Source organism: Humulus lupulus, chromosome 1 (genome assembly GCF_963169125.1).
Source record: "Humulus lupulus chromosome 1, drHumLupu1.1, whole genome shotgun sequence".
Classification (NCBI taxonomy): domain Eukaryota; kingdom Viridiplantae; phylum Streptophyta; class Magnoliopsida; order Rosales; family Cannabaceae; genus Humulus; species Humulus lupulus.
Genome location: NC_084793.1, coordinates 301,090,891 through 301,113,222, shown reverse-complemented (window position 1 = coordinate 301,113,222; position 22,332 = coordinate 301,090,891). Strand labels below are relative to the sequence as shown.

General features: G+C 34.0%; 3 protein-coding genes across 4 annotated transcripts; 2 read left to right on the top strand and 1 right to left on the bottom strand.

Moving 5' to 3' along the window:
- The first annotated feature begins 221 nt into the window (after positions 1-221).
- Positions 222-5,135, top strand: LOC133812511 (uncharacterized). 2 transcript variants are annotated; one of them, XM_062246324.1, is made up of 12 exons: positions 222-842; positions 940-1,015; positions 1,625-1,697; positions 1,885-1,968; positions 2,129-2,245; positions 2,470-2,898; positions 3,017-3,420; positions 3,514-3,613; positions 3,701-3,760; positions 3,856-3,942; positions 4,093-4,221; positions 4,529-5,135. In XM_062246324.1, exons 1-12 carry the CDS (start codon positions 830-832, stop codon positions 4,829-4,831), a joined length of 1,875 nt encoding a protein of 624 aa, XP_062102308.1. In that variant the 5' UTR covers positions 222-829; the 3' UTR covers positions 4,832-5,135. The 2 variants fall into 2 exon arrangements, with proteins under 2 accessions (XP_062102308.1, XP_062102309.1); XM_062246325.1 differs by lacking the exons at positions 222-842; positions 940-1,015 and adding an exon at positions 1,469-1,487.
- Positions 5,136-7,155: 2,020 nt separating this feature from the next.
- On the bottom strand, positions 7,156-8,010 carry LOC133812495 (STS14 protein). The gene has a single exon (XM_062246323.1). The coding sequence runs from the start codon at positions 7,939-7,941 to the stop codon at positions 7,411-7,413; it is 531 nt and encodes a 176-aa protein (XP_062102307.1). The 5' UTR covers positions 7,942-8,010; the 3' UTR covers positions 7,156-7,410.
- Positions 8,011-17,353: 9,343 nt separating this feature from the next.
- LOC133780088 (glutathione S-transferase T3-like) lies at positions 17,354-18,945 on the top strand. Its single transcript, XM_062219969.1, has 3 exons — positions 17,354-17,764; positions 17,866-18,211; positions 18,752-18,945. Exons 1-3 carry the CDS (start codon positions 17,354-17,356, stop codon positions 18,943-18,945), a joined length of 951 nt encoding a protein of 316 aa, XP_062075953.1.
- The last annotated feature ends 3,387 nt before the right edge of the window (positions 18,946-22,332 follow it).

The window sequence follows — 22,332 nt, the reverse complement described above, 5'->3', positions numbered from 1 at the left end:
TGCAAATTGCGTAAATGTATAATGCAGCCGTATACATATGGTTTAGGAGATTATGTATAAGAGAATGGGACAAGGGTCTCGGGCGGTCACCAACTCCCACTTGCTTAACAACAAGAAAATAGAATGTGGAAAATTGGGTTCATTTTTATATGAAAATATATTATAATACATCTAACTGTTGTAGCCACTATTTATCTTCCTCTCATTTGTCCCTTTTAGATGATCTATTTGAGGAGAGAAATACCTTGTCCACTTTTGGACGCTTTGACATTTTTTAGGGAGGTAGTAGCAGTAGAAATAGGGGTCTACCATTACCAACGTGAGACTACTAAAACTTTCATCTTTCTTCTTCTTCCTCATCTTCTTCTTCAACTAAAAGTTAAAGGCTATATGAATCTACTTATCTTCTTTTAATGAAAAGCAAACAAAGAAAAGAGAGAGGAAAACAACTCCTCCTTCACCTCCATTAGGAAAGGTGGTAGATTTACAGTGAGATTAGCTTTAAAGAGAAACTCATTGTCACTGGTCAAAAGGGCTATCTTTTTCTTCACAGCCGTAGTTGTGGGTTTTATGTTAAAAAAAACTTCAGCTCTCTCTGGCTATGTTCTGACTCTGTTACAGCAAAATGATCACTTTAAAGGGGACTAGTTACTGAAAGCTCTGACTTTGCTACCTATGCAAAACGACAACTTTGGTGCTTCAGATTATCAGAGCCTCTAATTTGAGAGGACTCCAATAAACCTTTTGGTCTTTTTGGGGGTGTACTATTGTAGTGGATCTGTCTGGTTTTCATCTCTGAAATACTCATTCCATCATTGCTCATTTTGCTATGGATTCTAGTGGTAAACTGATCATTGCTCTTCTTTTTTTTCTCTTGTTTATCTATTTTTTCTCTCCTTCTGTTTTGCTGAAATTATTGTCGTTTGGGAGAGATTTCAGTGCTGGGATTTCACGGGAGTGAAGATAGTAAAATGCTGGGACTCAAAGTGATTCCAATACACAAGCGTTCAAAGAGGTAGCTTGACATTTGTACTTAAATTTTTTTGTTGCTAAGTAATTTAATTATTTTGTAATCTAGCAATCATTTTGGTTAGACCCTTTTCAAGATTGCTATGCTCATATGTTGAGAACGACCTTTAATTGGAATGACTTGTGAGAATGGCTAACTTGGGGAAATGGGAGCCTGAGTTTTCACAGCTTAACTTTGTGTATGCTCTGAAGTTACTCAACTCGCCCTGACAATATATATATATATATATTCAGTTCTGTTTAGACGTTTTGTCTTCTTTGTTACTCATTTAATGCTGATGGAGAGAGGTTTTAAAGTTTTTATTTTTATTTCTCTTCGGGGGGTCAAAATTCAGATCTTTAGTGGGAAATTGAATTGAGTGGGAATTCTATTGGTCTCTTGAAACTTGGGACTCAACAAGTGAATGTGAAATTTCTTCATCTGTTTTCTACTTCTTTCTATCTATGTAATGGAACAAGTGAGTGAGAGTATTTGGTAGCTTGGCTTTTAAGAAAGCAGATTTTAGGTGTGAAGTGGGAAGACAATGATAGACATGAAGTCCTTTGTTCTTCAATCTACATCTCACTCTTTCTATTCACTTTTTTGCTTTGGCAGCTTTCCAGATAAAAAAAAGGTTGAGGAAGATGAGTTTGGTTCTTCCATGGAAGCATCAAACCGTGTCAAACTGGTATGAAAACCACTCACTTTTCTCTTTTTGGTCTTAAATAATCCAGATTATTATTGTGTCATAAAGATAGGTATTGATAAAGTGGTCCTTGAAATAAGAAAAAAAATTAAGAAGTTCAAGAAATGGAAATCACAGTAAAAGACTGCAAGGCTTCAAATTTTTGAGTTGTGATTTTTATTTGGATCAGGACATGGGGCACTTGAAGGCCTGTGTAACCACTAACAAGAAGCAATCCCCCAAAAAAGAAGTGCACAACTCTTTGAAGCAAGAGGTATTAGCTTTACTTTTTATCTTTATTTTTCAAGCATTTATGATTGATTTTGATACAGTAATCCATTATTTTGTTCATTGCCTTGTTGGTATACAGTATTGTGATTAAGCTCTTTGAAGTTGTATGTTGGTTTTAAACAATTTTATTATCTTGTATGCAGATTCAGCAGCTTGAAAAAAGATTACAAGACCAATTTCAAGTTCGCTCTAATTTAGAGAAAGCATTGGGTTATAGATCCTCCACACATGAATATATAAGTGATGTTGAAATGCCTAAGGTAATAATACCTTATTTTCCATATTATAGAAAGAAATTGAACTATTTTAGGCATCACCACCTGCATATGGTTTTCATGGTAATTTAATTTGTTTTTCCAAAAGAAAAATCTGACCAAGCATGTAAAACTATGATGGACTAGTTTCCTACAATCGGCAGCATTTTCTTTTCCTCATTCATTTTTTAATTTTAACTGATTCTAACACTTGTTTACTATGGCTCCAGCCGGCGACAGAACTAATTAAGGAGATTGCAGTATTAGAAGTGGAAGTTATGCATTTGGAACAATATCTTCTCGCATTATACCGGAAAGCATTTGATGGGCAAGCAACCACTGTTTCTCCTCCTGCCAAGGATGGAAGATCAAAATCACCTCTTACCACCCCAACAAAAAGTCTTTTGGATGCTACCAAAGCTGGTCTGATATCAAAGAGGGAAAGTTTGGCTGTTCCATCTGGTTTTCAATTACTTGAAAATCCATGGAAGGAGTCAAATGGAATAGGAAGAGAGGAGAGGATTTTAGATTCTAGTGTTCACCGTTGTCACTCATCATTGACACAACTTTCTGCATTCTCAACTAGAACTTCTCCTCCAGGAGAGTCTTCAGCTAAAGCTGTGCGTTACTGTCACTCTCAACCATTGGCCATGATGGAGGTAACTTGCATTGATCATCTCTTGACTTCTTCTAGTAAAACTTAGTACCTCTGCAAATGTCATTGCCTTCATGAGCATCATGGTGAATGAATTTTTAACCTTTAATTGCTTTACACAGTATGCTCAGAATGCTTCATCAAACATAATCAGTCTAGCAGAACATCTTGGCACACGCATTTCAGATCATATTCCAGAGACACCTAATAGGCTCTCAGAGGATATGGTCAAATGTATTTCAACTATATTTTGCAAGCTTTCAGACCCACCATTGACACACAATGGTCTTTCATCTCCCATTTCATCTCTGTCATCAGTGAGTGGTTTTTCTCCAAGAGAGCAATGCGACATGTGGAGTCCAGGTTTCAGGAATAACTCGTCTTTTGATGTACGTTTGGACAATCCTTTTCATGTGGAAGGACTGAAAGAGTTTAGTGGGCCATACAGCACCATGGTTGAAGTGCCATGGATCTATAGAGATAGTCAAAAGTTAGGTGACATTGATCATTTGTTACAAAATTTCAGGTGAGTCTTTGTTAACAAAGTGTTTCTTTTTCTTTTTCACATATGTTCTTTTGAAGTAAACATTACCATGCTTACAAAGAAATTCTGTTACAGGTCTCTGATCACTAGGCTAGAGGAAGTTGATCCAAGAAAGTTGAAATATGACGAAAAGCTGGCCTTCTGGATCAACATACACAATGCCTTAGTGATGCATGTAATGGCTTTTACAACTTCATTGTTCACAATTTTATCTCCTTCAGAATTTTCATAAGTCGAGTGAACTAACATCTGCTTTCTCCAGGCATATTTGGCATATGGAATTCCACAAAACAGTGTAAAGAGGGTCTTTTTACTCCTGAAGGTAAGACACATTCTTCTTGACTGATCAAGGAGAGAAAATGATGAAATGTTCTGCTAACTCAGTTTTTTTATTCTTCTTCTCCTTTTTATCATTAGGCTGCTTATAACATCGGGGGTCACACAATCAGCGCAGACACCATTCAAGGTTCTATACTTGGATGCCGTATGTCTCGTCCTGGACAGGTTTGTTTCCATTCTTGGACTTTCATCAAACATTTTCTTTCAAATTATGAATTGGACAGAGTGGAATGCCATAATGGAATTTGATTTCTTTGCATCCTCCTTCTATTCCTCTTAGTACTTTTGACTCATAAAGCTATTAACTTGTTATAGTGGCTGCGGTTGTTACTTTCTCCAAGAACAAAATTTAAGGCTGGAGATGAGCGGCAAGCATATGCAATTGACCACCCAGAACCTCTTCTACACTTTGCACTCTGTTCAGGAAGCCATTCTGATCCTGCAGTATGTTACTATTCTTTTTCTTCTTCTGATCTCATTTGCATTATCAACTCTTTAATGTTTCCTGCACCTTAAACATGCTGCATTGCTTCTAATCTAGCTCATTAATACTCATTCAAAGTTACAAATCAAATTCTTATATCAAACAATTAAAATAGATTTCTTTTTAGGACTTAAAATGTCAACCAAACGTTTGTTTATTTTCTATGATGTATAATTACATCCAATTTCAATTACCATGTAGCTTTCCAAACGCACCTTCAGTTTCTATTTTGTGATGCGGATTTGAGAATTTTGTTCTTTCTTATAGGTTCGGGTTTACACACCCAAAAGAATAATGCAAGAACTGGAATCTGCAAAAGAAGAGTACATAAGAGCAAGTTTTGGGGTGCGCAAGGACCAGAAAATTCTTATACCAAAGATCGTAGACTCTTTTGCAAAGGATTCAGGTTTGTGTTCTGGTGGTGTTTTGGAGATGATCCAGCAGACATTGCCTGAATCTCTAAGAAAGAGTGTTAAGAAATGTCAAAGTGGGAAATCGCGTAAGGCCATCGAGTGGATTCCTCACAATTTTGCTTTTCGGTATCTGATATCCAAAGAGCTAGTGAAGTGAGTTTAGGATTCAGATTTTTACATAATTATCTCTTTTTTGATTTGTACAAAGTAGAATATGAAGTTCATCCAAAAAAAGAAAGATAAGAATGGTGCAAAATGTAGCGTTTTGTTATCTGCATTTTGTAATCACCATCTTACAATATTATGCTGTGAAAAATCATTTTGTGATTGCTGTAAAACCCTGTATGAGTTGATATCATTGCATTAGTTACCACTGTAAATGAAAATCATGTATTGGATTGATTCCATTAGCCATCTTGAATGTTAAAAGTAAGGGCCAAAGAAGAAGAAATTTATTATGATGTCGGTTGAGAGAAATGAATATAATGAGAAAGAGAATAGGGATAAGAATGAAATTAAAATGGTCTTTCTTTTTACTCATTTTTGAGAAGAATAGTTCCACTAGAATTGTGGAAAAGTTTTTATATTGTAATGACATTCCAATGTCTTTAGTTCAAGTTCATTGTTATTTCAATCCTCAACCATTGGAATACTCTTTCTATTCTAAATCTATTAAAAATAATTACCACTTTATCTTTCTTACTTAAAACTTTTTAAAAGTAAGGATATTTTTGGCTATATTCCTCCTTATTCCATTCCAACATCAAGTGGAATAAAATAATTTTGATCTTAAAGTTCATTTTAAAAGTAAACCAAAGAATGAAATATTATTCATATTATCATACTATTCTCATTTTCATTCTAATTCATTCAAATGAACCAAACAAACAAATGAGTAAAATAAAGAAAATAATTTATACTTTTTTGGACCTTGTATTTTGTTTTATTATTTGTTTGGACCCTGTATTTTGATAAGTTTTTTTTTTGACTTTGTGTTTTGTAAAATAGTTCAAATCGACTCCTAAACCCAATTTTGATGAAGAAAAAATTGAATATAACAATACGGTTGTTAAGCAAAATGATTTTATTTTTGTTTTAAATTGTTGGTTTGGTAAATTATTTGTAATTTTAGCTCATAAAATTTTGGCCAAAATCGAGTTTAAGATTCTATTTGAATTATTTTACAAAATACAGGGCCAAAACAAGTAATTGGACAAAACACAAGGTCCAAGAAAATATAATCCCTAAAGAAAATTATTATTTTTCATTCAACCAAACATAGAGTATGTAAAAGTTACATAAATTGAATACATAGCTTAGTAGTAGCAACCGATTTGACTGAGGTGAAAAATGTTGAGAAGTGGTGGATGGTAGGGTTGTTAAAAAAATTTCGCAAATTGCCCACACTGAACTACCCACCCAAACTAAACCGAAGAAATCAGTCAAAAACGCAACTTAGATAATTCAATGAAAATTCAAATCACCCAATCTAATAATTGGACAGATTGGAAAATATTCCAAGTCACCCAGTTAAACCAAATAAGAATTTTTTTTATACATATATATATTATATAATATTACATGAATTATCTTTTATAAAAATAAAAGTAATAGAAATAAAAGAAGTTTTGTATTGATTGTATTGTAAAACTTGTGATACAAAATGAAGAGCCTTTGTTTATATATAAGGTGATGTGGCCCTTAACTAAACAATATCAACTTTATAACAAACTAACAGATTTAGCTTAAGTTAATACAAAGGAGTCAAATCATATATTTTTAACAATAAATTTAGAATATAATATTATTAAAGTTAAAAAAATGTATCTTATATTTTTAATTTATTGAATTTGATTATTTAATAATTAAAACAAAATATTATTGAACAACTGTTTAAACACATTAACCTAATTAAACTCTCAATACCGAGTTAAATATATATATATATTTTTAATTTGAGTAAGTTGTAGTTGGATGATAACAACTCACTATTTACATTGGGTAACTTCAAATATGAAATATGAAGAGAAAAACCAACCCACATGTAGGTCTAGTGGTTGATTGCACTTTGACCATAAGGTCAATCTAATAAGCCAGCCAAGCAAATCAAATCAAATCAAGTTGTAGTACACTAAAAATAAAACTACCACGATCAATACTCAATAGTGTCTGTTTAGTCTACACCTTCCAATACTGGTAGCTAAACCAAAGACAGACAAGTCCATATCAAAACAAGTTACAAGAGAGACATTATATTGATATCATCATCTCACAATTATTATTTGGTCCAATGCAAAATTTCTCTGCTTCCCTGTTTTTGAAGTCAATTATGTGACCCCACCATTCTGTCTTATAAGGACTACTCTTGTAAATCTAGTTTTCTTGGTCGTACTTGTCGGTGCTAAATATATACATATATTATATACACACCACAATATATATATATATATTAATGTGATTATTAGATCTTTGCAGCACAAGTTTTGGATCACAGTCACACCACACTAATAATCACCTTGATTGAAAATTTATAACCTTACATAACATAATCTTTGCGATCAACCAATCATGAGTTTACACGTGGAACATAAATAAATTACACCACTAATATTTTTTTTAATTATTATTACAACCACACGTACTAACACCTGAGGTAAGAATAGGATTGGTTGAAAAAGTCTTTTTAAAGATATTTATAATTATTTTTATTTTTTAAAAAGAAAAAAAGAGAAAATTTTAGTAAGGGCTTTCTCCAATGTAGTTTCCAGGAGGATCGTAGAAACAAATGGTGAGAGTGGTCTGGTCCTTCACACACGTGGCTTGAGCGCAGCCCAAACGGAGGGACTTCCTCCAGACCACTTGGGTGTACACACCGCACGTTTGGTTGGGAGCGCACGTGTTGTTGGCGTGGTTGTAGTACTGCTTCTCCTCCACCCACTTGTCCACCGCCATGCGCGGCGTGCTCGTGCCACCTCCGGCCCAGAACTGGTTGGCGCCGTACCTGCTGTTGGTCAGGTTCGCGAACTGGCAGCTCATCTTGTTGCGCTGGTACCGAACCAACCGGCTCGACGCGTTTGCCAGGGTCTCGCTCCACTCCAGCGGCTCAACTCCCACCGCCGCTCGGGCCTGGTTGTGCGCCTGGAGATACTCCTTCGCCGCGCTCGACAGCGGAGCTTCGGCGGCTTCGGCTGAGCCACCGAAGAAGAAAATAGGAACAACGACGAGTAGCAGTGGTAGTAGTACGGACGACGTTGAATGTGACGACATCTTCTCTCGCTCTCTCTTTTTCTTTCTCTATTTTCCTCAAAATTTAATATGAGAATTTCTCGTGCTATGAGTTTAGTGTTATTTATAGAAGTAATGGAATTAAATGATTTTACTCATTTGCCATTTCTCTAATGGAAAATTTACATGTATGTATATATATTTACTCAAGTTTTTCTTTATAATATTTAAATTTCAATATTTCTAGTAGTGTCAAGGTAGTCTATAGATTTTTTTTTTCCCATTCAATATTAATAAATTTATATTATGTGTGAAAAAGGGTGTAAGTAGGGGTTGGAATGTAAATATATATGGGAAGGAAAGCAAAGTTTGGTGGTGGAGCATTATGGGATTAGGTTTATATATTTTAATGTTATTTTAGAGAAAGATGGGAAAATAAGTGGGTTTCAGAGTAGAAGAGGAGGTGTTATTATAGATCACAATAAAATATATATATATATTATATTTATAGGATTATTTATAGTACAGTATTGTGATGTGTTGAAGTTTGTACAAAAGAACGCACGTGACATTGTTGACTTGTTTAGATGGATCTGTTAAACAAAAGAGGAGTCAGATCATGTGAGCTGCATTTATAACTTGCCCAAATTGAGTTCAAACAATTTCTAGTTGACACTATGCCACCGCACATGTGAATATCTAAGACTTGTTCAGTTCTAACCTCTATAATTATAGGCCCACATGGCCATACATATAAATATTTATATATAACAGGTTGACCCAATGGCCAGGTAAAGTTATTGTATTGTCATTGATATTATGTGATCATATTCATATGATACATATCATAACTCATATGGTACAAATATTCTAACAATATTAGGTCTATTTATGTGATCGTTTTAAATGTGTATAAAGTTGTTACATCATTAATAATTGCATCATTAATGTTATTAAATGGACCTTAACACAATATCATATCTCAATGCCATCACAATAATTATATATTTATGACAACATCCAAAGTTGTCTATTATTTTGTCCATTGAGTTGTGTTGATGATAATATTCGTTTTGACTCTCAACCGATCTAAATAATTTTGATTGAATAGTTTACATATATCATCACATTATAGGATAACATCTAAGAATAATTTTTGACCAAACTAATTTTATTTAGATTATAATTAATAGAAGTATTGGTATAAAAAAATTCTTAACACAAAAAGTATCCATTTTAATAACAATAACAATAAAACTCCCTAATAATTATTACATATTACATATTAAATATAACTTAAGTAATTCAAATGTAGAATAAATTTTTGATTTTCTCATTTGTGTATAAATAAATAATGATATAATATATATATTTATTTGACTGCATATATAATTATTACTATATAGAGATATACTTTCTTAATGAGAGACTTAAAAAACGTATAACTAATTATATTTTAAATGTTATTTTTATTTATAATTGACTTAAATTGGGAAAAAAAAAATTTATGATATAATAAATATTATTATATAGAGATTTTACTGTATAATCAAATTAAATATTTTATTTTCCTCCCCTAAATAAATAAACATTTTTTCTGCAAATTGTGCTAAAACATAATCTCACAATGTAGTTTAACAATGCTGTTTTACACCCATTGTCTGTCTGACTACCTTATTGGTAGAGTTATTATTTTTTTAGATGGTGTATATTGCCATCGTGTTGGCTTAGAGCAATTCAATGTGTTTATTCTGGACAATTCTTGGTTAGATCTCCTTCAGATATGGATTTGTGATATAGAATGTTCATATGTTTATTGAATTCTTATTTTGTGATCATCGACGTAATGTGTTAATTGTCATGGGATTTGTGGATCATTGCTTTATTTTCAATAATAGTGTTTTGATTGATTATAGGTCTTTGAACTATTATTAGGTTTCATATATATTTGAAGATGGACATTTCAAACAACATAATATTTGCCTAAATTGGCCATTTGAATTAGCACGGTGTAAGCAATTCGACTTGTTATGTAATTTATTGGATGAACTTTGTTAGCCTATTATTTTTTTAAAAAAAAAACTCATAATTTAAATTGTTTTCTATATTTTAATTAAATGTTGTGTCTAAGTTTTAGTGGGTAGATATAATGTATAATATTATCTTTCCAGAAAGAATCTTGTTTCAATTTATGCGACAGTAGTTAAATAATGTTACCAATGTTGGGAAACTTTTATTATTATAAAATCATACACAGTCTGAGCTGAGGTGTGTTCAAAAAATAGCCGACTCTATAAATTAATTGTCTATATGTACGATTTATTTAGTGTGTCTCTTTATTAATAAATTTCATGTAATAATTTTTTTAATGTTATTTCATGTAAGTTTATTATATTGTTTTTTGTTAGGAAAAATACTATTTTGGTCGTTATATTTTGATTGGATATTTGATTGACTCTTATGTTTTGTTAAATGACATTTGATATCTTATTTTTTGTAAAACAGATCAAAATAGTACCATAAATTTGATTTTGGTCAAATATTTTTTCAATATAACTAAAATTCCCTTGAGTTTTATTTTAATATTGAATTTTAAATTATTGCTTAATAAATTTTAAATATTAAAAATGAAAAATGTAAATTTTAATTTAAAAACAAAAATATATCAATTAAAACATTAATATAATTTTAAACAAAATTAAAGTAAAATCAAAATTAATGATTAGATTTATAAACCCTAGATTTATAATAAATCAAACTTTAATCATACCCGAAATAAACTTTCTAAATAAAAAAAAAATTATCAAACTTTCTACCAAAAAATTATTATCAAACAATGAACCAAAATTGTAGTCTATTTAATCCTAAATTCATCATCTTCTTCAACCTCCAACATTCTTTCATCATCATCATCAATCTAAATATGCAAACAACATCATTAAAAAAACACACACAAAACCCAAATCTACCTCTATAACGCTTTCATAATCAAGGACTATTACAATGTGTATTTTAAATAGTGCTAGACTCGCTAAACGAGTCATTTGACCATAACCGTGGAACTAAACATGATTAATGATTTAGAGTTAAAAAATTTGGTAAAAATGTATAATTGTTTCGCTAAAACGTTTACTTCCATATATACATGGGATCTCAAACTACGATTTAAAAATGTTACTTAAAATTAAAAAGTTACAACCAGCCGACCTAAGCGGAAAAATAGGGTTTGACCCTAGTTCCTCTGAGATACCCCGTCCGTGGTGGTCAAGCAACCGCATATGTACATATCGTCACCGAAGCTCTCCAACTCAAGGATGGTCCAACTTTCTTTTCCCCTTACATGCACCACATAGTACCCATGAGCCAAGACATAGCAAGCAAACTTAAACATGCTCATAAACAGTTAATAACACATTACCAAATCATAATAACATGCCTAGCAGTGATAACCCTACTCATGCATGCATATCATTCATATAAATGACTACAGTACTGTCATATGGGGACAATAGCCCAAGATAAATGATCAATGAATCATACCGGGGTCTGTTGCCCAAGATAAATGATCATTGAATCATACTGGGGTTTGTTGCCCAAAATACATGATTAATGAATCATACTGGGGATCAGCGCCCTAATTCATGATTAATAAATCATACTGGGGCTCAGTGCGCTAATAGATGATTCGTAAATCATACTTGGGCTCAGCGCCCTAATTCATGACTAATAAATCATAATGGGGTTCAACGCCCTAAGATATGGGACTAATGAGTCACCCTAGGGCCCTTTGCCTTATCCTCTGTATAACAAGCCTTGGAGCTGGCCCATCATACCTGACGCTTTAGTTTTCCATGACCAATAGGTCGGTCAAGCGTATGTCACACTCCTGATTAGGCATAACCATTTTGACCAGCTCTCAGCGCGCTATTGCCGCCCTTGACTTATAAGTCAATGCTTTCGACCAGCACTAAGCGTGCTAATGTCATTCTTGACTTATAAGTCAAGTTCGGGGCCCAGCCCTAGGATATAAGACAAATTAGTCACCCCGAGGCCCATTTCCCTATTCTCTATATAACCAGCCTTGGAGCTGGTCCAGCGTACCTTGCGCTGAGTTTTCCACGACCATTGGGTCGGATAAGCGTATGATGCGCTTCTGGTTAGCCTCACCAAAACGACCAGCGCTCAGCGCGCTATTATCGCCCCTAACTTATAAATCAATGCTTTTCAACCAGCACTCAGCGCTATAGCCGTCCTTGACTCATAAGTCAAGCCTTTCTCAATCCGATAATGCAAACATGCATTCATTATATAACAAATATCTAGATACAGAGCATTCATCATGCTTAATCAACAATCACAAGCATAATCATAATCATAATCATGCACATTCTCAGGTGTCCATGCTCTATTCATATTCTTGTTTGACAATCCGAGCCAAGCATAATCACATGTATCACATACTGGGTGCAGTTTTTGTAACATCCCGAATTTCCTAATGCGACTTAGTGCCTGGATTAGGGGGTCGGGAGGCAATAATTGAGTTATTATGTGAATTATATTTATAATATAATCATGCTTGTATGTTAGAGATATTAAATGTGTATGTGGGCCCGTTTCTTATAAGAAGGGTATTTTAGTAATTTGACCCGTTTAGGGTATAAATGCAAATATGTGTTTGTGTGATTGAGACCACATTATTATGTGGATATATTTGGGTTACTCGGCGAGAGGCGATCCCGATGAGCAAGTTAGCGGGAAAGTCACAACAGGATCTTAATACCCGGTTTGGGGTGAGCTTGGGGGTATTCTAGTAAGATAGTACATTATCGGGAATTAGTGGGTAATGGGAATTTATTGGTAACCGTGTGAGAATATTGGAAGTAGCGGGAATTATAGGATGCAAATTGTGGATAGTGGGATTTAAGGAAAATGACAAAATTGCCCTTGTGAGCACTTGTTGAATAGGCTAAGGGCAAGGGGCAAATTAGTCAATTCCACTTGGGGTTTAGGACTTGGCTGGCTGAATTATGTTGAGAAGGTTTGAGAAATTGCAGGGAATTAAAAAGAAAAGAATTCAGCAGCCCTCTCTTTCTCTCTCACGTTCTCTTTATGCTCCAAGGGTGTTTGAGTAGTTTTTGGAAAATTGAAGAGGAAAGCTTGGGAAATCAAGGTGTTAGGCTTGGGAAAAAACAGAGGCTAGGCTCAAGTATTTCATCACAGCTGAGGTAAGAATTCTGAATTGAAATTGTATGGTTATTTTTGCTTAATATTTAGATTAAGGATGTCTATGCATGCTTGATAATTGAATGGTTGAGTTTGGTAAGTTTGGTGAGCTTTACTGTGATAATTAGTTGAGTTTTATAGGTGAGAATGGGTATATATGTTGTGGGAATTGAATTGGAGATGTGGGACGGATTTGGTTAAGTTTTGGCTGGGTTTGGTTGAAGAAAAACCCAGAAATTTCTGGGTTCGTGGGGGTGCGCTGCGGCGCGCGTTGGATTCCAGGGAGGCCGAGCCTCTGGATTTAGAGGCGGGCCGCGACTTGGGTGTGAGGGGTCGCGGCCCTTAAGGGGAATTTTGGTTTAAATGGGATTTTTAGATTGGGAACTTAACCATTTGGGCTCGGGATCGATTCTACTTCCTTGTTAAGTGGAATTTGATGTCTCGGAGGCTAAGAGTTGGTCTGGAAGCTTTTATTTACCTGTTGTTGATGGAACTTCCTTATTGCGGTTGTGACTAGGTTTTCGCTAAGGGCTCGAATCGGGGATCGTACTCAGAGGGTCATCACTAATAACTTGCATTCGGACCGAAGGTAAGAAAACTGCACCTGTTATGTGAATGCATGATTAGAGCTTAGTCAAGGTGATGAACATGATTATAATTATGTTTGTGAATATCAAATTAGGTATATTGTATCATGCATAATTATGGTTATGCTTATGACTGGTATGTGAATGTATTATAATGCATTGTGATTGTTGATAAGTATGCTATATGAAACATGTGACTGTCTGTTATGACTGTGAAGCTTAGTTTATAAACTAGGGTATTATTAGAGTGTTAAGTGGGGATCAACTTATTGGTTGAGAATATGATGGGCTCTAGGAGACTCGCCTTATTAGTTGAGAATCCCAAGGCTTCAACTTATAAGTTGGAGGCACGTGGTGGCTTGACTTATAAGTCAAGGGTTTAAGGAACTTAATTTATATGCTAAGATTGGCATAATGCACGTGGAGTGCAGGCCACCATGGCTGGGCCACCCTGGGAGTGCGACATGCACTTGACTGGCTCGGATGCCAACAACAACTTGAAAGAAAGTGCGACATGCACTTGTGTGACTCTATGGTCTCCAATTGGGTTTGATGAATGTACTGGTTTCAGTTATTACTGTTTGATGGTTGTTCTATCCAGTGAACTGTTGATTATGTTTTCTTGCTGAGTCTTCTGGCTCACAGGTGCTTTGTGGTGCAGGTAAAGGTAAGGAGAAGCTCAACCAGCCATGAGTTGGAGGGCATTAGCAGTGGTATGTACATATGCAGTTCGCTCGACCACCACGACCGAGATGCTTAGAGGAACTAGGGTTAAACCCAGCTTTTGCCGCCTAGGTCGTCTTGTTGTGTAATCTAAGTATTGTAATTAGTTTTTAAACTGATGTTTTTGGGATCCCATGTAAAGAACATGTATTTTTAACGTAATGGAAATGTTTATGAGTTGACCAAAAGTTTTAATACCTAAACCTTTAGTGGCTTAATCACATGTTTAGTCCAAATGACTTGTTTAGCAAGTCCATCACTGGTTTTAAACACACTTGGTAATGGACCCTAATTAGCAGGGCGTTACAGTTTTCTTACCTTAGTCCAAGCACAGGTTAAGAATGAACGACCCTCAAGCACGATCCTGGTTCCAAGTCCCTAGTGATAACCTCAACTGTGGATTAAATCCTCTTAGCTGCAACTAATCAATCCTAAACCTCAAGCTTTCAATCCCCAAGTCTTGAATTCACTAACCTTGCTCAAAAATCAAGCCAAGAGAGAGAGAGAGAGGAAGAACAATCGAGAGAGAGAAAGAGCTGCTCTATTTTTTTGGTTTCCTTCAGCCAGGGGAAAGAGTGACTAAGACACTAAATTGGCACAAAATGACCTAAATGCCCCTAGAGCCAAATCTCTCTCAAAGCCCATCAATGGTAGTTTTGTCATTTGCCACATACCCCGTTAATCATAATTAACGCCTTATAATTCCTGTTACTTCCAATACTCTCAAATGATTTCTCATTACCCGATCAATTTCGGTAATGTACTAAATACCCAAAAATGCCCCTTGACTCACTCTAAGTCAAGTATTGGTCCCGTTGTGACTTTCCCGCTAGCTTGCTCCCTAGAATTGGCTCATGTCGAGTAACCCAAATATATCGACATAATAATATGGTCTCACACATGTATCAAATATATGCCAAATATACTCATAACATACCAAATTACGAAAATTGCCCTTTTAACTAGAAACTGGCCCACATGCATATTTAATACACCTCAACATGATATCAAGTCATATTATAATATAACTCACATAATCATATATTGATACACATATATATCACATAAGCACATAATTTCCATAATTTTCCATCCTAGCCCCTTAATCAAGTTCATAAACGTTATTAGGTAATTTGGGACGTTACTACCTCTATCCACCATCGAGCCCAAGCAGCTAGAAACCAGCCCATCCACTACCCCATCTGACCACGTTTGAGTTGAAGAAACTCCGACCTCACCACAGATGGCGTCGTACAAACTCCATGAAGGCCATGCCATAATCAATTGAAGAAGAAGAAGGAGGGGGAGGAAGATAGATCTTGGATTTGGTTATTTCTTTCTTTTGGTCACACGGGGTGCCTCCCCCGACGGATCTGGGCTCAGCGACGAACAGCAGACTTCGAAGAAGGAGTTGACAATAGATTTGAGCTTCGACGACTTCCATGGTTGCAGAGCTTTAATGGATCTAGGTTTTCAAAGGATGGGTGACATATTCATCAATCAGATCTGGGCATAGCTTCTTCGTCAAAAGGCCGAGATCCAAGCCCGAGAGGTAGTAAACGTGGTGGCGTGGGGTGGTGCAAGGTTGTCATAGTTAGGCTAAGGAAGGTTCAAGCCAGATTCAAGCGGTGAATGTACCTGCAAAGACAAAGATGGAGGAGGAAAGAAGAAGAAGAAGAAGAGAAAGAACTGATTTTTTTTTTTTAAATTCTCAGATTTAAAGTAGATTTGATTTAGTTTAGTTTTTAGTTGTTTTAATTTTATATGTAATGTTATTTTTAAAAAAAATAAAAAAATTTATGTTTTTTTTAATTAAGTAATATATATTTTTATTCAAATCAATTTAATTTATTTTTTATTTAAAAATGTATCTTTGATTATTAATTAATTCAATATTAAATGAAACTCAGGGGTATTTTAGTCATATTGAAAAAATATTGGACCAAAATCAGGCTTAGGGTACTATTTTGATATGTTTCCGAAATGTTATTTAACAAAACACATGGATCGTTTGAAAATTCGGGCAAAACACATGGGTCAAACTGATATTTTTTTTTATTATTATTTTTGTTACACTTGTGCATTACATATTTTATAATTTGAAATATATTTATCAATACATGTTAATAGTGTTAATTCACAATAATGATAGGTTTAGTGCTTAATTAAAATGATCTTGAAAAAAATAAAGAAGCTAAACTTACTATTCAAATGATTAAAATTTCCCTCTAAGAGCAGCTCCAACTCGGTGGCTTAGAGGAGTGCTAGTTGACCAAAATTCTGACAGGCAATGACTTTCAGCGTTGGAGGCTTTGATTGCTTGAAGAAAATTAAGGCACCGTTGCCTCACAGTGGCAACGGTGCTTTTTTTTTTTTTTAATTGTACATATATATATAAATATAACATTTTACATATATAAAACATTTTGTTACCATTTTTTTAATTACCGTTGGTGACATGATTTTTTTATTATTATTTTTTCTATAAATACTCATTTATTTCATTCAATTTTTACATCATTACATACATCTTCTTCCAAATTATCAATATCACAAAATTTCTTTTCTTACCAACGGATTACCAAAATTCTCAAAATTTTCCAAATTCTCCAAATACCAACTCCCAAAATCAAAATTTTCAAAATTCATCATTTTCTCCACATACCAATCCTCAAAATCCAAAATTTCAATATTCTCATTTCAATCAAAATTTTCAAAATACTCCCTCTACTAATCCTCAAAATCCAAATTTTCAATATTCTCAATTTAACCAAAGTTTTCCGAATTCTCAAAATTATCCCATGTCCTCTTACCCTTACCAAAATTTTGGCTTTTTTAAGACACCCCAACAAGCTCCATTCTTCACACCAACAAATTCACTACCATATGCCTTTCATATGCCTTCCCTACACCAACCCGAAATGGTTTCAAGAAATTATAGGCCATGTATGGAAAAGTCTAGTATTGATTTAAATCATGAAACATCATCGACATTTGTCTCTGAAACCCAACCTGAACATGGTGTTGAAGGGTTGGAAAATGTAGTTCTACATAATGAAGATGAATCAATGCATAAATGTAAAGTCAAATGGAGCAAGGAAGCCACTATACTTCTAATAAGTGGATGGCTTAATACATCTAAGGATGCCATTGTGGGGAATGACCAAACTTCTACACATTTCTGGGCTCGGATCGCAGAATACTACAACACCAACCAAAAAGGCGAACAAGAAAGAACTGGAAGGCAATGCAAAGATCATTGGAATAAGATGAATCAAAAGGTGCCCATTTCAATGAGTGTTATAAACGAGTACAACAAGCACAGCACAGTGGTTGGTCTGATGATCAAATTCTTGAGAATGCACATCAATTGTACAAATCTGAAAATAACAACTCAAATTTTCTGCTTGTGGACTGTTGGAGATTGCTAAAGGATGAGCCGAAATGGAATACAATGTACCAACCAAAAGGTGGTAAAAGAAAAAAGGTATCAGAATCAGGGGCATTTACTTCTTCTTCCAATGCAGACATCAGTGATGATGAAGTACGTGAAGTGCGCCCTACTGGCCCAAAGGCAGCAAGGAGAAAAGGGAAGGAAAAAAAAGACACACATGCTAAATTTATAGAGATTAGTGAACGGAAAGCATCTGCATTGGAGAAATTGGTGGCGATAAAGGAGAAAGAGGCAGAAGATAATAGGATGACAAAATACATGGATTATCTCATCATGGACACGTCGCATATGACTCCTGAACAAAAGAAAGATCATGAAAACTTGTGTACTTATATTAAGAATAATATCCTGAAGTTGTAATTGCTATGTATTTTTATCAACCGCATTATTATTTATTTTATTTTATTTAAATAAAGTATCCTTTATTTTAACGGCTACATTTTAACAGCTATATTTTCACGGCTACATTTTAACGGCTATATTTTTAACATAGCATTGGAGCAACTCCAATGGTGACTACCCCATTAAAATGTAGCCGTTAAAATAAAGAATAATTTATTTAAATAAAATAAAATACATAATAATGCGGTTGATAAAAATACATAGCAATTACAACTTCAGGATATTATTCTTAATATAAGTACACAAGTTTTCATGATCTTTTTTTTGTTCAGGAGTCATATGCGACTTGTCCATGATGAGATAATCTATGTATTTTGTCATCCTATTATCTTCTGCCTCTTTCTCCTTTATCGCCATCAATTTCTCCAATGTAGATGCTTTCCATTCACTAATCTCTATAAATCTAGCATGTATGTATTTTTTTTTTCCTTCCCTTTTCTCTTTGCTGCCTTTTGGCCAGTAGGGCGCACTTCACGTACTTCATCATCACTAATGTCTGCATTGGAAGAAGAAGTAAATGCCTCTGATTCTGACACCTTTGTTCTCTTACCACCTTTTGGTTGGTACATTGTATTCCATTTCGGCTCATCCTTTAGCAATCTCCAACAGTCCACAAGCAGAAAAATTGAGTTGTTATTTTCAGATTTGTACAATTGATGTGCATTCTCGAGAATTTGATCATCAGACCAACCACTGTGATGTGCTTGTTGTACTCATTTATAACACCCATTGAAACGGGCACCTTTTGATTCATCTTGTTCCAATGATCTTGCATTGCCTTCTAGTTCTTGCTAGCTCGCCTTTTTGGTTGGTGTTGTAGTATTCTGCGATCCGAGCCCAGAAATGTGTAGAAGTTTGGTCATTCCCCACAATGGCATCGTTAGATGTATTAAGCCATCCACTTATCAGAAGTATAGTGGCTTCCTTGCTCCTTTTGACTTTACATTTATGTCTTAATTCATCTTCATTGTGTAGAACTACATTTTCCAACCCTTCAACACCATGTTCAGGTTGGGTTTCAGAGACAGATGTCGATGATGTTTCACGATTCAAATCAATACTAGACTTTTCCATACTTGGCTTATAATTTCTTGAAACCATTTCGGGTTGGTGTAGGGAAGGCATATATGAAAGACATATGGTAGTGAATTTGTTGGTGTGAAGAATGAAGCTTGTTGGGGTGTCTCAAAAGAGCCAACATTTTGGTAAGGGTAAGAGGACATGGGATAATTTTGAGAATTTGGAAAACTTTGGTTAAATTGAGAATATTGAAAATTTGGATTTTGAGGATTAGTAGAGGGAGTATTTTGAAAATTTTGATTGAAATGAGAATATTGAAAATTTAAATTTTGGGGATTGGTATGTGGAGAAAATGATGAATTTTGAAAATTTAGATTTTGGGAGTTGGTATTTGGAAAATTTGGAAAATTTTGGGAATTCATTGGTAAGAAAAGAAATTTTGTGATATTGATAATTTAGAATAATATGTATGTAATAGTGTGAAAATTGAATGAAATAAATAAGTATTTATAGAAAAAATAATAATAAAATAACCATGTCACCAACGGTAATTAAAAAACAATAATAAAAAAGACTGTAACAAAATGTTTTATATATGTAAAATGTTATATTTATATATATGTGTACAATTAAAAAAAAAAAAAAGTACCGTTGCCACTGTGAGACAATAATTTTCTTCAAGCAATCAAAATCTCAAACGCTGAAAGTATTACCTGTCAGAATTTTGGTCAACTAGCACTCCTTTAAGCCACCGCGTTGGAGCTGCTTTAACGGTGTAGGCACCATTGGAGTTACTCTAATCCGTTCGCAGACCAATCCTATTCTCATCTTAATTTATTGCGAATGAACTTTGTCCGTACAAGTAATAGTGGTCTTTTAGATTTCTATGCAGGTGAGTCTTCAGAATTCGAAATCACGTCCTTTTTTTTCTATATAAAAGAATCTTATTTGTAGATCTTGAATTGATATGGATCAATTAAATTATAAGAATATAAAAATCTATATATATTTTTTATATTTGCTGACTATCGACACCTTTTTTTCTTATCTCATAATTTTTCTAATTAAACCCCAATTAAAATTTAAAAATAAAAGAATTTATTTTCACACACTTCTTAAATTTTTAATAAGTACAATGTTATCCATAAAACTTTCTTCCCACACCCCTTTATATTATTATTACTAAATAATACAAATATTATTAAAACTATTATCTCATAAACAAAATTAAAACTTAAATCATTATCATTAAGATAAAATACCCATGATAATCAATAACTTCATATCACGATCAATGTTATGTCTTTTACATTTCATTTTCATGGCTTAATGACATTTCTTTCCCCTTTATGCTTTTATTTAGTCTTTTTAATGATATCAATCTTGAGTGACTTGTTGTTATCATATACAATTTTAAAAATTTTAAATGATTAAAATTAATTTTAATAATTTTTTTCTATTTTAAATTCAATTTAAATTAATTTTAAAAATATATTATAGAGTGGACCAATTCTATGACGTCACGTGTATACCCAGTCATTATTTAACGGAGAGGTACCAATGGATACTAATAGAACTTGACATTGGGTACTTTTGCCACATTTTTCTCTTAAATGAATAAGAAAACAAAAATGATATATAAATATATATAAAATAATAAATCTGAGTACTTTTATTTTTTATAAAAAAAAAAAAGAAAATTTTATTTTATTAAAGTATATTTGCAGTGAAAGTACCCAATTTATTATGTTTGTAGCACTTAAGTACCCAAGTTATTTTTTTAGCGGCGAAAGTACATTTCGTCCATGTTTTGGTGGAGTTTAGCACAACCGTCAATTCTCACTGTTAAATTCGATTGTGACACGTAGGCAAAAGTACCAAATTAAATGGATATTTGCGACGAAAGTACCCAATTAAATGGATATTTGTGGTGAAAGTACCCAATTTAAGATATATTTGTGGCGAAAGTATCCAATTTATAAGTAAATTTCACGCCATGGTGGCAAACTTAACGAAGAAACAAACAGATGCACTAAGCTACATCAAAATATAGATGGAAGGTACTTTCGCTGCCAAAAAAATAACTTAGTTACTTAAGTGCTACAAACACAATAATTTAGGTACTTTCGCCGCAAATATCATTTTTATTTATTTGGGGTTAGTTTCTCTCTCTCTCTCGCACACCCTCACTCTCTCTATCTAGTCTCCTTCTCTTCTCTCTCTCTCTCGCAAGCTCTCTCCCAGCCATGACTGACAGCTCTCTGGCCACTGCCTGCCTACACGCGCCTCCCAGGCATGTTCCCCGGCCCCCGAAACCCCTAGCCCCAAGTCGTACGCGCCTCCTAGCCCTCTCAATGGTGCCTTCAAAGTTCGGCGACTGTGTGGGTTTCCAAACAATTTAAAGTTAACAATAATTAATTATCGGCTCAAGCTTTGGAGTGTTTTATTATATTTATAATTACATAAATGTTGTGATTAACATTATGAGTAGGCTTGTTTTATGAAATTATAAGTAATATTTCTAGTATTTAAATGATTTCTTGTTCATGCACAAGTCATGCTCTTTTTGGAGAGAGTTAATTAGTAATAAGTTTTTGGTAATGGCGATTTTTTTTTTGCAATGTGCACATATCGACTTTGTTTTCTACAGCTATATGAAAAATGGGAGAGATGACCATAGTGGATGTTATCAATTCATGTGGTCAACTCACTTATTTTAAACCTTGTCATATATGCGTGCATGTATGAACTAAAGTCCTGTTGTAGGACTTTGAATTCTTTTGTTTTTCTTCTTCTTTTATGTGCAACTGCAGATTATGAGAGAGCAAGAGAGTACTACTAGTGAACTAGTTACCTAGAATAATCGAACATTAAATGATAGGTTGATGCTAGCTGAAAGAGGCTAACATATATGAACTTGATGGGAGGAAATGGTTCAAACATCTTGTAAGGCTTATCCTTTTTGCTATATTTGTAATGCATAATGCAAACATCAAGATTGTTTCTTTCCTGAGATTGGGTAGA

What these genes read in the sequence shown, in the direction of transcription:
- LOC133780088 (XM_062219969.1), top strand. Translation starts at nt 17,354, where the DNA reads ATGGTTTCAAGAAATTATAGGCCATGTATGGAAAAGTCTAGTATTGAT. An exon ending in ACAACAAGCACAGCACAGTG is followed by an intron (nt 17,765 to 17,865) that starts GTTGGTCTGATG and finishes AGATTGCTAAAG; the next exon opens with GATGAGCCGAAATGGAATAC. An exon ending in GAAAGATCATGAAAACTTGT is followed by an intron (nt 18,212 to 18,751) that starts GTACTTATATTA and finishes TTTGGCCAGTAG; the next exon opens with GGCGCACTTCACGTACTTCA.
- LOC133812511 (XM_062246324.1), top strand. An exon ending in CATTTGTTACAAAATTTCAG is followed by an intron (nt 3,421 to 3,513) that starts GTGAGTCTTTGT and finishes ATTCTGTTACAG; the next exon opens with GTCTCTGATCACTAGGCTAG. An exon ending in ACAATGCCTTAGTGATGCAT is followed by an intron (nt 3,614 to 3,700) that starts GTAATGGCTTTT and finishes TGCTTTCTCCAG; the next exon opens with GCATATTTGGCATATGGAAT.
- LOC133812495 (XM_062246323.1), bottom strand. Translation starts at nt 7,941, where the DNA reads ATGTCGTCACATTCAACGTCGTCCGTACTACTACCACTGCTACTCGTC.